This window comes from Idiotropiscis lumnitzeri, chromosome 1 (assembly GCF_059441095.1).
Source record: "Idiotropiscis lumnitzeri isolate Australia: NSW breed Sydney's pygmy pipehorse chromosome 1, RoL_Ilum_1.0, whole genome shotgun sequence".
Classification (NCBI taxonomy): domain Eukaryota; kingdom Metazoa; phylum Chordata; class Actinopteri; order Syngnathiformes; family Syngnathidae; genus Idiotropiscis; species Idiotropiscis lumnitzeri.
The window spans coordinates 36,815,871-36,832,366 of NC_142391.1; the positions used below are offsets into that span (position 1 = coordinate 36,815,871).

At 39.7% G+C, this 16,496-nt stretch overlaps 1 protein-coding gene across 1 annotated transcript; it reads left to right on the forward strand.

Moving 5' to 3' along the window:
• Window positions 1–7,988: 7,988 nt before the first annotated feature.
• Window positions 7,989–15,880, forward strand: tmc1 (transmembrane channel-like 1). The gene is made up of 19 exons (XM_088306648.1): window positions 7,989–8,025; window positions 9,101–9,539; window positions 9,631–9,819; window positions 9,895–9,985; window positions 10,525–10,606; window positions 10,725–10,831; window positions 10,908–11,006; window positions 11,078–11,220; window positions 11,297–11,441; window positions 11,536–11,730; window positions 12,403–12,582; window positions 12,654–12,803; window positions 13,055–13,183; window positions 13,294–13,361; window positions 13,731–13,970; window positions 14,164–14,289; window positions 14,590–14,668; window positions 15,369–15,501; window positions 15,666–15,880. Exons 1-19 carry the CDS (start codon window positions 7,989–7,991, stop codon window positions 15,878–15,880), a joined length of 2,847 nt encoding a protein of 948 aa, XP_088162774.1.
• The last annotated feature ends 616 nt before the right edge of the window (window positions 15,881–16,496 follow it).

A 16,496-nucleotide genomic window follows, 5' to 3' on the forward strand; every position in this document is an offset into this window, starting at 1 on the left:
AATTCTGTGCCTGAAATGAGAGCGCAATAACATGAGGTGATTGTATATTTTGACACCTATTGATAAAGCGGCATTTAACTGTTTGGACTTGGAAGCATTTCATATGTGAGTATCAAGTGAGCTCATTGTGTCATTGTGTGTATATGTTATTGACACGGTTCCCCTGTCGTTCTATAGACATGAGCTTTTCATGTCAGTACAGCAAGCAAAGCGAGTAATGGGGGAGGGTTAAGCTACTTGGCTCTCTACACTGAGGCCTTTGTGAGTCTGAGAGTTATGTTAACGCAGCTATGTGCAGAGAAGAAAAGACGGACCGTGTGGATGTGAAATGTATGTCTGTTTAGTATGTAAAGGTTCATGAGTTTCAGTGAGGGGAGGGGGCGACTGAGGAGAAAGTGGGAGGTGTTGAGTATCGTTGGCCATCCCCCTCCTGTATATGCTGTCATCATTCTGCTTCTATGTTTGTGTGTGTTAAGAGGTTTCTGTACCAGTGTGTGCTGGTAGTGGTGTGTGTGTGTGCAGGGGGGGGGGGGTCTTTTTGAGCGTTGGTTATATCGAGGAGGTCTTCCTTTCCACCACCATGACAGATACACGTGAGGAGCTGATAGTGATGATGTTGTCATGGTAATGGTAACATGTCTTACAGTTTTGGGAGTTTCCTTCTGTGGTTATGTGGGTGTGAGGATTACTTATGGGAATCTGGAACAGCATGAGTCTAGTTACTAGGCAGACATTGGCCCACCTTACACACACGCACATGCACGCACGCACACGCAAATACACGCGTACACACACTCATGCAAGCACAGAAAGGCACGCGCTCGTGCACACAACTGCACTTCTGTGTTGCAAAACACTGTTGATAAAGAGGCTAGCAATGGAAATGGCAGCTTATCCATTTACATAAGCTGTGTGCGGGGCATGATAAACACAGAGGTTGACCAAAACCATTGCTTCAAAAGTTGATCCCCACCCTGCTCTGCTCACATTGAACATTCAACATTATGTTGAGCCCCCAGATGAGGGGGCGTTGGGTAACGTTTCACAAACAGAGCATATTTGTCTGCATTTTTTTGAGAGATCAGGAACTTTGTTATTTATATATTTCTTGACATATACAGACAGAGCGTATGCATTACTTGCAATACATGAGCACAGTCTTTCTTTGTAAATTCAATAAACTGTTGATATTCCCAAGGTGGGATCACTGCTTGAAGTCAAGTAAATGTGAAAAAATGCTAAAAGTGAATGAAAAAAAATTGCAATCTAAAAGGGTTAATCAGCTGATTCAGCAACCACTTATTATTCTTCCCCCCTTTCAAACTGTTACACAGCGCTTCTGCATCATGAATGTGTTTCTTGTTCCTTGCCCAGGGAGGAGTCCCCCAACTTTCCTGCCACATTCTGTCTAAATTCTTACTTTCCCCTCCAGTATTCACACACAAAAACCTTTCCCTTGCATAGCATTCTCGATGATTGCTGGAAAAACAAGAATGTGTGGTCTTTGTGGAAACTGTGAAACTGTATATATATCTATATGTGTGTGTGTGTATGTGTCCCAAAGGTCAAATGTGCTGCATATCCATATAACTGCTGCACGTGGTTAGAGAATAACTATTTGCCTGGTTTTCCATGCTCCTTTGTGGGTGTTTGAACGCCATATGAGACCACATGCATGTGTGTGGCGAACGTGAACGTGAGTATGCTTGTGCAAAAAGCGTGTGCGCGCGCGTGTCTGCAGCAGATGTCCCGTGTACTGTTCGAGACTGGCTGCTCTTTGTTGCTGCTCCCTCGTGCAGACTGGCCGAGCCACGTGCTTCTCTGTCTGCAAGGACAAGCCACGCCCCTCCACTGTAATCTGTCAATTGAAGCAGCCAAGTCCCGCCCCCAAAGAAGATCAACTCCGCCTCTTGCTTGATGACGTAGCTTTACGCAGGCATACTTACCATGCTTTCCTCCCTCTCCCTTTACACACGAGCTGTGCCCGGATCACGCGACGAGTATATTGAGCAATATTCCCCCGCCAACTCTCCACATGTTCAAGATAGTTTGTTCCTGAAAGGTGTTTCCTGCTCTTCCATATGAGGCTGAAATTCAGTTTTCCTCACTCTTAAACCAGAAGTTTAAAGAAAGAACAAGAGAAACGAAGGCTAAAAAACATACTTCGTCATAAGCGCGCCAGTATGTGAATATCTTAATACATTATTTAGCAGACAGATTTTCAAAGAGGCGCAGGGAATGTTTATGCAGCAACAACCTTGTAAAATAGGAACATTGTCAACACAATCAGTGTCCACACTGTAATGCAAAAAACTACTGAAAACATGCATGCCGGGCCAATTGTTATCACATTTGCACACTAACTCCTTCTCATCCCTGCTTGTTTTGGAGGACAATGAATAAGTTGAGCAGGCAAAAATACTCAGTCTTTATGTTTTGTGGTGCCTTTACTTTAAAGTTTGATTTATTCAAACACCACACTTGTAACTCAACACACTCATTTCGCAAATCAGCGTCGAAATTAATGCCAAAGCCATTAATGTCTTCCAGCTCCACTTGTGCACGTCCTTCCTTCTTTTCCTTGGCTAGGAGGTGTTTAATAGATATACAAACACGCAAGGAAGAATTTCACAACTGATGTTCTCAGGGAAAAGAATGTTTGTCTGTTTTCATGTGTTGTTAAACTATTTATGTTCAAATGTCTGTTGCATTAAGGATTATATCGCTGCAATGTTGCTGCCGTTTGTTTGCTTTTGAAGTTGCTTTGTATGTTAGCATTATGATAGCTGACTTTCATAAAGACCTAGTGTGAAGTAAGTTTTGAAAATGCCAAATTAATTCTTTTTGTGTCACAAGTTAAGTAATTACACCTAATGCAAATAATAAAGCATGAAAAAATATTTTTTCATCTGGTATATTTGGTAAAATAACAATTTTCCGAAATGAGAGTGCCAAACCTGGAAATGTGATGTCATTCCAAGGCAACTACATCAGAGCTCAACATCGAAAGTGTTTTTTAAACCAGTCAGAAATTGACTCACAAAACAAAATCTCAAATGTTTCTCAAGGATCCAGGTATTTGAAGAGTTGGAGGAAGGGGAGCTTGTTACAATTATGTTTTAAATTAAATGCTCTGTTGTGCTTTAAATTACGCACGGTGAGATTATTCTACTAGTACTAAGATAACATGTAATAGTGGGTTGGTTTCCTACATTGTGATTGGTCATTTTTTCTGAGGTACATACACATACACACTAGCTGTTTAACTCTACTTAAAACCAGCACACTCGTTTTCCTCGGCTACTTGTTCACACACACAAGGTTCTCACACGGCCTTGCCCTTTTTCATCCCTTCTCATCGTTCTTCTTCAGCGCATGTGCACTCACCATACATACATCACACCCGTCAGTCACACACAAGCTGTCACAAAATACGCAACACACCACACGTTTTTCAAAATAGATTGTAATCCCACCTACTTTTTTTGCAAACCCTTTATTATAAGCAAAAGGGGTGAGAAAGCAGCTCTTGGAAGTGCTTGTGGCAAAGAACACTCGTTGACACTGACTTGAAATTCCCTCTCTTTGCCAGAACAAAATTGGTCCATTTATGTGCCCTATGTTTTTTGTTTTGGCCTCTCAAATAGATTCCCAGAATGTATTGTTTTCCCTCCTTAGCAAATGAAATCATCATCTAGATACTGCATGTTCTATTTCCTTGGGCTGTCGCAGTGTGATATTGAAATATTGCAATTGGTGTGATGAAATAAAACCTTTGTGAGTGACAGATATGCAAAAAACACAGAAATCAGGAAGAGGTCCAATGCTTTTTCACAGCACATATACATATACATATACATATATAAATATATATGTATATATATATATATATATATATATATATATATATATATATATATATGAATTATTATTCACAGGATAGTCATTATGTTGAATTGTTTAGGTGAGAATTTTTGTCCAATCAAAATTCAGCTATCTTTAGTTGCTAGGTAGATTTCATAATACAGCGGCACATTCTCTTTTGCAGCCTTCAGATTCATAGATGCTGGCGTCTGTGCTGTGTGTGTCAGCGACTCGCACAGTTGATTGACAGTCGCGAGAGCCAATCAGATCACGAGTTGATCACAGTAAGGCCTTTTTGCTGGCCTTACTTTGAAGGTGATGAACGCGACTTGTGAGGGGGCAGCGCTATGCGGAATGAACACACCAGAACACCAAAAAGTCGTAACTGGCAAGTGTTCCTAAATATAAAATATAATCTAAAATATATTCTTTCTTTTTTAAACCACATTGGTCGAATGAGGGAAAAGTGTGGATTGGCAAGAACATTTTCAAGACGGACCTTTCAAGAGAAGTTCTTTCGTTTTCGTTCTCTTTCGTCGAAGTGGTGCAACACTCAGTAGTGCGTAAGTGTCTCTCCCTATATTATTTGTCAAGCCGTGGTGTCATAAATGATTGTATTATGAGGGGAATTTATTCTGATCGGACTAAGTAGGACTTCACTGAAGGTCTAGGTGGGAAATGCACGGCCCGCCACTGAGATTAACATAAAGTGATGTGGGAAATGAGTTCGAGTGTTTCACTTCACATGCTGTCCTTGCACATTGTTACACATTTGATACTATGTGGGATGCCGGCATGTTAGCAAATGTGCTTCACATTCTCCATCCTTACAGACAGTACACCGAGTTGAGAAAAAGCAGAAAAAATGCCGGCCTGGATGCAAAAAACAGTTCTGTGTCCATTCAAAAGCTAAAACTGCAAGCACATCATGATCAAAACATTCCAAGTGACTCTCTCCACACTCATATTAGACTATTGTATTCCCAGGGATTGTTTTGACAACATGTTTTGTGTACGTGAAAGAAAAAAAAAACCTTCGCGACCCTACCCTGAGAAGCCTTTTGATTGAAATTGTGAGCTGTTTTTCTTGCTCCGAAATGGCATTGTCATGTAAACATCAGCCAAAATGACGGTTTTTATTCTAGGTTGAAAACACACCTTTGTATCTGTGAAAGAACAGTGGTCCTACTAAAGATAAATGAGAACTGGTTTTATCCAGTGTTTGAAACTGATAAAAAAATATAATCAAATGTTTACTCAAAAGCAACGATTGTCTTTCAGGTAAACAACCTTGAGCAATTGAGCGATTCTATAATTTGCATTTCTGTAATGGCAAATTTCTGTGTGCTGTGATTGTCTTATTGTTGAATCACCTTGAAAAATATGACTGGCAATGGCTGGCAGGCGGTTCATCTTAATGGGCATTTGCAGAGGAGTTCTGTGCTGCATTGCTGTCAGCCAATCAGATGACAGTGACAACAAGGCCCTGTTAGCCCTCGAACTACCTCTGAGATGGTTCTGATAAGTTCAGTCCCAAAAACATCTAATGGGAAGCGAATATTGGTGGCCAAAGGAGGCCGTCTCTGCGCCGACTATGTCACTGGGAAAAACTGTTGTTTTTTAACCTCAGGGCCAATCTCCCTGCTGTTTTACATCAACGTCAACATTGGTGGGGTCGAAGTTCATGGGTTGATTGTAAATAAACACAGGCAGGGACATTTGACATTTGTTTTATGCCTTGTTATGTATGGTACATCACAGGACACATTTTATTTATTTATATATAAAAAAAATTCTTTCAGTGAAAATAAAGCCTTGGTTTTTAAATGCCTACATAATCAAATACAATATTAACTTCAGTAATCAACTCCAAAATGCAGCATAATACGTACACCAAATCTCCGACTTTGCATTGTTTCTGTGACCTCCTTTATGAGTTACAAAATGCAGAGATCTGCTGTTTGCACCAAAGCTCATACAGGAAATTTTGTGGGGCTCAGTCGTCTCTTATCATGATGGCAGTGAGTCAGTCATTTATCTCTACAGATTATTTCTCAATTTTAGCTGATAAACTTGACATGCCGCAGTGAACGCACTGCACTTCTTGTTCCTACTTGGTACACCATGTCATGCCTGACTGTCAACAAGGAGAAACAAAATATATTTTGATTATATGTGATACAATCTAGTGGCGGCAAATGGTTGTCTGTTTCCTTATACCGTATGCCCTGTGATTGAGTAGTGACCAGTGCAGGGTTTGAATGCTTTTTGCCCAATGTCAAGCTATGGGCTCCAGCTCCCATAAATGGCATAAAATATGGATGGATGGGTCCACCTTCTTTGATTGGTTAATCAAAATGTTAAACTAACACAAGACACTATTTTTAATGCAATGTAACACATCACATCACTATGTCGCAATTTTGCAAATATCTGTATTTCCACACGTGAGCACAAGTATCTTCTTCTGAGAGGAATGAGATCGTTTACAGTGCCTAGAAATCACTCTGCTCAGATGGCCTTGACAACTTCCTTTAAGATTCCCTCGTAGCTGCAGCGAAATTTGGAAAGAGGGAATAGAGATAGTCTACACAAGACACTTCTTCCCTCCGTGAGGCAAACACGCACGCTTGCCTGCAACATTTGTTTATTTATTTTTACGCCACTCGTGCTTGAGCAATCAAATAAAAGCAGAAAATTATTTAAATTGCTTCAATAGTGCCTCAACTAAATACAATAGCTTTCACATAACATGAAGGTAGCTTTGATCATAACATTTCTAAAATGCCAGATTAAAATGAGTTACTATTTTAAAGTAATGCAATTAGAGAAGCTTTTCACTTTTCTACTGGCTGAGACAGAAAAGCAGAAAGGGTCAAACTGGTCCACCTGCGGAATGAGAAGCGCAGAATAGGGAAAAAGTTGGACAGAGGTGAGCTGGTCAGGTGGATGTTAATGCAGCCAATGAAGGCATCATGTAGCAGAGTGAGGATATGAAAGAAACCAGGAGGAAGATAATGAAATGAGCTGTCTGGCGGATTATTGGGAATTGGCAAAATCCAGAAAAATGCTGTTCTAGCTGTTCTAAACTGATGCTCGAATGATTCTTGACATGCATTTAGTTGACCTGCACATCTATTTCACAAAATCCCCCCAAAGATTTGTTTTCTATTGGTATTTTTTGTAGATTCAAATGTTTTGTTTGTTAATTGTATTTAACATACTCTACCTCCTTAAGTAACCTCTTTTGAACTGCTTGTCACATTAGTTGCTTACCCTACACATGAGTGGTATGTGTCTACAGACAAGTCAAGTCAAGTCACATTTATTTAAATAGCCCTGATCACAAGATAGTCACAAAGGGCTCTTCACATGCCCACAGTTGACAAAAAGACCAAATCACACAGCTTTCACAATTTACGGCACAGCCAAAAGTGGGTCTTATTTCATGTTCTTTGCTCATATGATCAGTAGTTATTGAGCAAAATCCTAATTAAATAGGATTAATAAAGTTCTGAAGATCCAATCCAAAATTCCAAACAATCAGGATTAGATATGATTTTGTCATCATTTAAATTGTTTGAAGAATTAGCTTCATCCAGTTTCTATCATGTAACTTTGTTTCATACATAGTTACATTATTAGAATACTGTCTGACATTAACAACCCTCACACCTGCATTGACCTTCTGCTCTCACAATGTTCATGTTATTACCTTGTAACTCAAACGTGTAAAGAGGCGCAAACACACTGCTGGACACATACACATTGACACACACACACACACACCCGCACACACCCACACGCCCCGAACACACACACGCAGATAACACACTCCATAACTGTTTTGAATAATTGATTGGCAGTGAAATTACGAGGCTCTAAAGTTTCCAGGATGTCATTGTGTGCGTTTTGGGTCAATGGGTGGCAAGGAAAAAGTGAACTTCTCATGTGAGGTGCTCATCATAGTCATGCTTCTATGCACATATGCACACATTATTTGCTGTCAAGGCAGTGTGTGTATTTACGTCATAGAAGGAGAAACCAGCTTGATTTTTATTTCACACGTTGACCAAGCTCTCTGGACCTCGGGCCAGTTGGAGGTCGAGAACCATGAGAGGAAGATGCCTCACGACAAACTGATCACTACTGAGGATGACAGTAAGTCCACTTTATATTTGTGATCAACTTATTTGGGTTGCATGGTATTTTGAGCTGGACGATTAAAGGCATAAATGCAATACTTTATGCACAGAAAGCCCCTTTAGACTTGCAATGGCGTCATGATAAAACAATATTTGCTTTTCCATCCCAATCTCAATTGTTAAACTGATGTTAACAATAACCTCGGCACCTTTGTCTGAACTTCTGTTGCTACCCTGGAGCCCCTTTAGTCACCCCGACTCCCTTCATTAGACTATTGTTTGATCCTGCACCTCTGATGCACACTTTTGAAATGCTCCGTGACACCACGACTCGAGTTTCACTTAAGAACATGCATCAAAGGGCTGATCTCTTCCTTCTTTCAATTTATGCTCCTTTTAAAGACAATGCTGGGTATACTGTAAGTAGCATACTCATATGGAGTCAGTACAGCATTGTGATTATAGAAAAGAACTCCATTTATGAAATTTAAGTCAGAGGTTGCAAGCAAGATCAATAAGCATTAAGAGGACAATACTGTAAGAATAGAAACAGTTGACTTAAATAGATACCCCAAAATTCTGAAAAAAGACAGATTAGCAGTTTTTGGTGTTGTGTGTGTTTATTTGCTTCAATGGGCTTTAGTATCATTAACGAACAAGAAATATATATAAATCGCTAACAGACTTGTGCAAAGCTTGCTGACGAGCTGACCATTTGAATCAGGTGAGTTGGAACAGGGAAACTATATCATCTATATATGGACAGCTAGACATACACATATACATACATGTGGCTCATTCAGTTCTTATGGTCCCTTTGTTCTTAGTTAACATTGGACTGGATGGAGGTAAGTGTATGAATGAATCCTGTAATCTTTATACCTGCTACATCCCCTGAAAAGCATTTGTCTCATGTCTGAAACGTGCAGTCTGGATAAAGCATCCTTCAGATGTGAGACAGGTTCATTTCCTACCCCTGTCCTTGACCAGAGTACTACTAATGTTCCATCTCATATTTATGAATTTATTGTACCATTGAACATGCTCCAAGTTCAATTGGAATAGTAAACATACATTTACTTATACGACAGGTGATGAAGATCACATTTGCACTATAGCAGAGGAATATGAAAATAAAATTAAAAAAAAGAAGCAGGATGGTAAAAGAGAGAGAAAGAAGGTACACGGAAAGAAGAAAAAACATTCAGCAGAGACTCAAGAGGAGTTTGTGGACAGATCAGAGAGGAAAGAAAAACTCAAGAGGAGGAGAGGAAACAGTGATGAAAACAAATCCACAAAGGAGATTGAGAAGGACCACAAAGAAAAGACTGCAAAGAAGAACCTAGAAAATAAAAAAAGAAGAGAAAAGGTGCAGATGGTGAGGGGAGCTGAGGATGAAAATGTCAAGCGGAAGAAGAAACATGAAAGAGCCCCAAAAGAAGAGAGAAAAGAGAATATTTATGAACATGAGGAAAAGGAGAAAAGACCGGCAGTGAAGTTGAAAAAGAACAAGAAAGTAACTGAAACAAGGTAAACCTTTACCCATTTCATTTTGGAAAACAACATAATTATTTTACATTAACAATACAAAGAAACAATTACAACAAAACAATTATCTCAGTTCAGAGAAGGAGACAAGTGAGGAAGACGACACTGAGGAAGAGGTCAGCGATGAGGAAGAGTTGAGGCCACAGTCTCTGACAGCAGAGGAACTTCAGGAGCTAAAAGAGGAAGTGGACCGGAGGAAGAAATTGATCCAGAGTCTCCGGGGAAAGCCGTGGTCGATGAAAAAGAAGCTGTTAACCTTACGGTAACTTCTTTGAAACATTCACAGGTCAAACTATTGACTGTTGAATCTGGAGTGAACTCATCTTCTGACTTGCAGGGAGTCTCAGGAGTTTGTAGAGAACTATGAGGGAGCTTTGGGCAAAGGGAAAGGTAGAAAGTTCTACGCATACAAGGTCATGATGACCAAGGTAAGAGGGCAGCTGCTGTTAAATTACTCAAATACTGTTTTTTTTCATTAAAAAAATATTTTTTTTCTCAAGGCTTCCGCGCATTTTTGTAACTATTGGCTTGTTCTGAAAAACTCTTCACAAAGTTAAGAAAGGTTTCACTCCATTGGCAAAACATCGTCGTTCGCTTGCTAAGGCAAACAAGTCTTGCTTAACTCTTCAAACCTCCATAAAAATGGTCATATTTGAATCAAACAACTAACCCAAGCCAACATGTTACTCAGCACATGAAGACCCAACTACACACCAATGGGAAGAATGAAAAACACGCCAGAATTTTGCTATCTCTGTGCACGTCAGTTTGCGGTCAAACTTTTGTCAACGTTATGTCAACTCACAAAGGTTCCAAATATCAATATTTTTTTGTTCAATGTTTGTTGTATTTATGGTAAACATGAAAACAAACACAAAACTGTGTTTTTCCATGTCAAAAGACACACACCAGAATTTCCTCAGATGTCTCACCCCTTAACAGTCTTAGTTTTTTTTTCTACTTTTAGAAATGGATGAAGTTTCAACGAGACTTTGAAAACTTCAAAACTGCTTGCATTCCATGGGAGATGAAAATCAAAGAGATTGAAAGTATGTTTAAAGTCCCAAATGAGTTTTGCAATCTTATAGTGATTGCAATGCATTTACGGCCTTGAAGTGAGCATTAATGGCCAGTCATTTTGCCCCCATTATGCGCCGCACATTACAGGTCACTTTGGCTCTTCTGTTGCCTCTTACTTCATCTTCCTGAGGTGGATGTACGGCATCAACATGATCTTGTTTGGGCTCACTTTTGGCCTGGTCATGGTGCCTGAGGTTTGTTGCTTTAAGGGTTTTCCAGCGTGACTTTGAGTTTGTTTTTCATGTCGCTGTTGACTATCATTGTAATCAGGCATTAATGGGGCGGCCTTATGGCAGCATCTCAAGAAAGACGGTCCCGAGGGCTGAGGAAGGGAGCGCCATGGACTTTGCTGTCTTGTGGGACTTTGGGGTCAGTATTTCTTTATGTCAAATAATGTCACTTTTACTGGCTCTTCTTTGGATTAAAACATGTTTGCGCAGGGTTACGCCCAGTACTCTGTCCTCTTCTATGGTTACTACAATGACCAGCGTGCCATTGGCTGGCTCAAGTTTCGTATGCCACTGTCTTATTTCCTGGTTGGCGTTGGAACGGTGGCCTACAGCTACATGGTGGTTATTAGAACGTGAGTTTATAACTACTGTATATACACATTAGTAAATGTAATGACTATGGTGACTTTGTGCTGTCTTCAATAAAAGGATGGCCCGTAATTCAAATGAGACCGGCATCAGCGATGATAGCAGCTTTAATTTCAGCTGGAAAATGTTCACAAGTTGGGACTACCTTATAGGGAATGCTGAAACTGCAGATAATAAATTTGCCTCAATCACCACCAGCTTCAAGGTCAAATCAAATGTGTTGGTGTTGATGTTTATATTTATGCAATAGTTGGGAGGGATTAACGACTACCTTGAGTCTCCTCCTACTGCCTCACCAGGAAGCCATTTTAGAAGAGCAAGAGAACCATAAGGATGACAACATCCATTTGACGCGCTTCCTGCGAGTCATGGCCAATTTCCTGGTGCTGTGCTGCCTAGCAGGAAGTGGATACCTCATTTACTTTGTCGTAAGGCGCTCTCAGAAGTTTGCTCTGGATGGACTGGAAAATCATTCCTGGTGGGAAAGGAATGAGGTATAAATTCAAGATTTGACCAGGGAATGAATCATACAATTTCATTGGATGTGCTTTTTCTTACTGGTTGGATTGGGAAATTTTGTAGATATTCCCTGGTCATATTCACATTACACAGCCATTCCCAACCTTTTTTTGGCTTGTGAAATCATCCTGAACCTTTTGTCCGACCAATTGTTAAATCAAATTTAATTCTTTGGCATCGACCTTTTAACCATAACTGAAGCAGAAAAATAAATGGCATTGCAATAAATGAAAGGGAAAAAATATTAAAACAGTAAAACCCTTTCTCAGTGTGTAACTCTTAACAATTACTACAAGAAATTAGCTCTTTTGAATAGATCTTTTTTTAAACTGGCTTTTCAATTTTAATAAAAAAAATAAACAGTTAAAAAGAATGATGTTCAGACACAGTAATGCAGTGTTGCTTACTTTTATTTTAAGTTTTACTGCTTTATTTATATTGCAGAAATGCAATATTAATCAGAATTCCGTTTTTAGACTAGTGGGATTGCATTGAACATAATATTGAAAAGACAATTTTGGGGTCGACTTCCCCTTTAAAGATTTTCTGTACAGTCTCCGTAAATCTGTCATTCAGAAAATTTGGTTGAATCCCACTCTTTGCACTATAGGGCACCACTGAGTGTAACAGGTTGTGTTTTTTTCCAGGTAAATATGGTCATGTCATTACTGGGGATGTTTTGTCCCATGCTGTTTGACATCATTAGCAGCCTGGAGAACTACCATCCGCGAGTTGCCCTGCAGTGGCAGCTCGGACGCATATTTGCCCTCTTCTTAGGGAATCTCTACACGTTCATCATTGCACTCATGGATGAGATCAACCTCAAAGTGAGGATTGTAGTGTGAACATGATAGGCAGTTTATTAAAGTGTGAACTCAGGAGTGTATGTGTGTTTCAGAGGGAAGAGGAAAAAATAATCAAATTTAATATAACCCAGTGGGAAGCAAGTTTATACAACGTCACCCTGTCAGGAAACAGTACCGCGCCACCTGCTGTTCATCCTGCCGATGTGCCCCGTGGGCCTTGCTGGGAGACCATGGTGGGGCAGGTTAGACCATACCATCACATGCAGGATAAGGAAAATGACCTCGTTCATAAGTACAGGCTAATGATACCCAGGGCCTTTATGCTTGGACAACAGTTTTGCTCATAGATAGATAATTCCATCACATCAACTGCGTAAGTACCTTGCATATAAAAGGGCAATTTTTGCCTTCGGTATACTAACCTCATAGTATAGTATACACTGCCTCTTATAAATGCATGCGCGATCCCTCACAGGAGCATGGTCCTTTGCAGGAGTTTGTGCGGCTCATCATATCTGACACCATGACAACCTACGCCACACTGCTTATTGGTGATTTTCTGAGAGCCGTGCTTGTTCGTTTTCTCAACTACTGCTGGTGCTGGGACCTGGAGGCCGGATTTGTGAGTCAGCATTTTCTACCTGCCTCCATAAATGTCTACAGAGGCTGTGAAAATATGAGTCAGGAGACTATTTAGTTCTTCTTTTTTTTTTTTGCTACACTTTCTAAAAGCCGTCGTACTCTGAGTTTGATGTCAGTGGGAATGTCCTTGGCTTGATCTTTAATCAAGGAATGATATGGTAAGTGACTGTGTGTTTTTTCTTTCTTTTTTTTTTTTTTTTTAAAAGAAATAAAAAAAGAGAATTGTGAAGTGAAGAGGTGAAATCCAGACTTTCACATTCAAAAGTACAATACAATATTTTTATACAGTTCTGTATTCATCTGTGACACCATCGCCTATCCTATCCAGTCCCATCCCATCCTATCCAGCACACCTGCGACTCTAATGAGGCATAGGAAACAGATGGATGGAAATATCATGTCCCATTCATCCCATCATGTCCTCTCCTGTTCTTTTCCACCTAGTCCCATCCTGGCATGCCACATATCCTGCCCTGCATTAAAACGTTCAAAACAATTATCAATTTTTGCATCATGCTTTCTTCTAGGATGGGCGCCTTCTATGCTCCATGCCTGCCTGCCTTGAATGTTCTCCGCCTCCATGTGTCCATGTACCTTCAGTGCTGGGCCGTCATGTGCTGCAATGTGCCTCAGGAAAGAGTGTTCAAGGCCTCTCGTTCCAACAACTTCTACATGGCAATGTTACTGGTCATTCTCTTCCTCTCCACCCTACCTGCAATGTACACCATTGTCACAATCCCTCCGTCTTTTGATTGCGGACCATTCAGGTAATGAATGCATCCTACACGGTAAAAAAAAAAGTGTGTTAAATTTACTCAATTTTATTAGATTAGGTCCATGTACAAAATTAAATCATTTTTTTAACCACTTGAAAAAAACATTAAGTAAATTCAACTCACCATTCTTTTCAGTGTATTTCAAATGGCCATGGGTATTCATTCACTTTCTATTTCTTCATAGTGGCAAGAATCGTATGTTTGATGTAATCCATGAGACTCTAGAGTCGGACTTCCCAGCCTGGTTCGGAAAAGTGTTCAGTTATGCCTCAAATCCTGGACTGGTCCTACCTTTCATGTTGTTGATGGTGTGAGTAACATCGATTAAAAAAAAATTAAAACATGTGGGGCATGACTTTCATGTCTTTGTGAAAAGTGATAAACTAGAATTGGTTTTCAGATCATAATGGCAAATCTGGATGAGTAGACTAAACTCCACTTGGTCTCAATGCTGCATCATCAGTGTGTGCTTCAGCCAGTTACAGTATTTTCTCTCTTAGCATTAACTAACGTCATCGTGTCAACTGTCTATCAAGTCAACTATGTGATACGATGCACAGGGAACATTTACTATTTATTGTCAATGATAACCCACCACACTGTCTTATAGGCTGGGCATTTATTACCTGCAGTCCACATCCAAAACCTACAAAGAAGCAAATGTTGAATTGAAGAAAAAGCTCCAGACGGTAAATTAGTAAATACTTTAACATAGTGAATGAGTGGTTAATATCTCACAATTTGGAGTTTTCGGGTTCAAGTCTTAATCAAGGCCTGTGTGGACTTTGTATGTTCTCCGTGTGAGTGGGTTTTCTCCAGGTATTATGACTCCCTTCCACATTCCAAATACTGCTAACATACATGTTAGGAAACTTGAAGAGTAAAATTATCCATATGTGTAAATGTGACTGTGAATGGTTGTTAATCGACATGTGCCCTGAGCTTTAATGACCAATTTAGAGTATATGCTGCCTCTTGCCCAAAATCCAGTCACTTGGTCTGGTAATACAGAAAATGGATGTGTGGAAGGATAAAATGCACTTTTCATGAAGTAATTATACACAATCCCACTACAAAAACAAACTAACTTTGCATTACAGATATTGATTTTCTGAATGATTTCAGATTGTAATTGCAAAGATTTGGCATAAGTGTTTATAAGTATTTTTTAGTACACCTTTGCAGAAATACTATGGAGTTGTAGTGATGATGCACAGTAGTTGTACTTGTGGCAGTTCTCCAGCAGATAGCAGCAAAATGATATTCGAATGGACATTCGAGGGTAGGATCAGAATAAGGGTCATTTATTTCATTAATTGTATTACGTTACATTTCACATTGAAAGCATGACATCAATGATTAATTGGATATTTGTGTTTTTGATTTCAGCAAAACGAGGAGAACAAGAGAAAGAACAAGCAAGCTGCATTGAAAGCCGCAAACGATTTGGAAGAGGCCAGACAGGCTGCGTCCGAGGCTGCAGAAAAACAAAAGAGCCTTGATTTCCTGCAAGACCATGAAAGTGAGACACAGTACAAAAAATGCTTGAAACAATAATATAAATTACAATTAAATATAAATTATAATAATAATGTTGGTATATATCTTAATTTCAAATTAATTGCAGGCTGCTGCTTTTCAACATTTGTTGTTCTATTATCAAGTAACCCTCGTCCGCCTCTACAGATGGGAAAGAAAACAAGGGTAGATCTCAGAAATCACATCATGGCAAAAATGGACACAATTCTCCTGCTGTTAAAGACCTAGTACGTAAAGCAACCCGAACCTCTGACTCTGGAAGTTATCGCCATAGCAACAATGAGCCTTCCAGGTACCTGCCTGGTTTCCCTCAGCAAAGTGAGCAGAAGATGCACAAGATGCCAAGGCTGCAGAGACGCTGAGTGAGTGAGCATGAATTTGAAAAGGCACTTTACTGAGAAAGTCATTTTCCAAAGTGTGTGATTCAAAGATTAGAAGTCTACTACATGGGTTTTTTAGCACATTTTCTTTCTAAAGGACTTCTGTGGTCTCCAGAAGAGAGACTGTGGGATGTCGTTAGTATTTGTCAACTGAGGGCATGTGAAGCCCTTTGAGATGTTTCTGTGATTAAGACTTGTATGAATAAATTTGACGTGACTTGACTTTTGAATTGTGATCATGCCAGTTTAATTAAACCATGTCATAGTGTGTCTCAATTGTAAATTGTTTCATCTCAGTCTCCTGAGCTGATCTTCATCATGTTACGAGGATGTCTGACTTGAATCATCTGATAACGCTGCCCTGTCAGATCCAGTATCCTGGTGACCGTTCTGCTCTGTAGTCCTGTCGATCACTAATCCCTCATCTGACCTCTTCGTCAAGCATAAACATGTATCCTGTTAGTTAATTGATGTACTAATTCCTATAGAGCATCTTGTACACCAAGGAATGTCATTGAGAATCATAAGCCCCAATTGTTTGGGTAAATAAAAAAATATCCTTTATAATTAGGCTCAATAGAGAAATTAAGTTCCAATG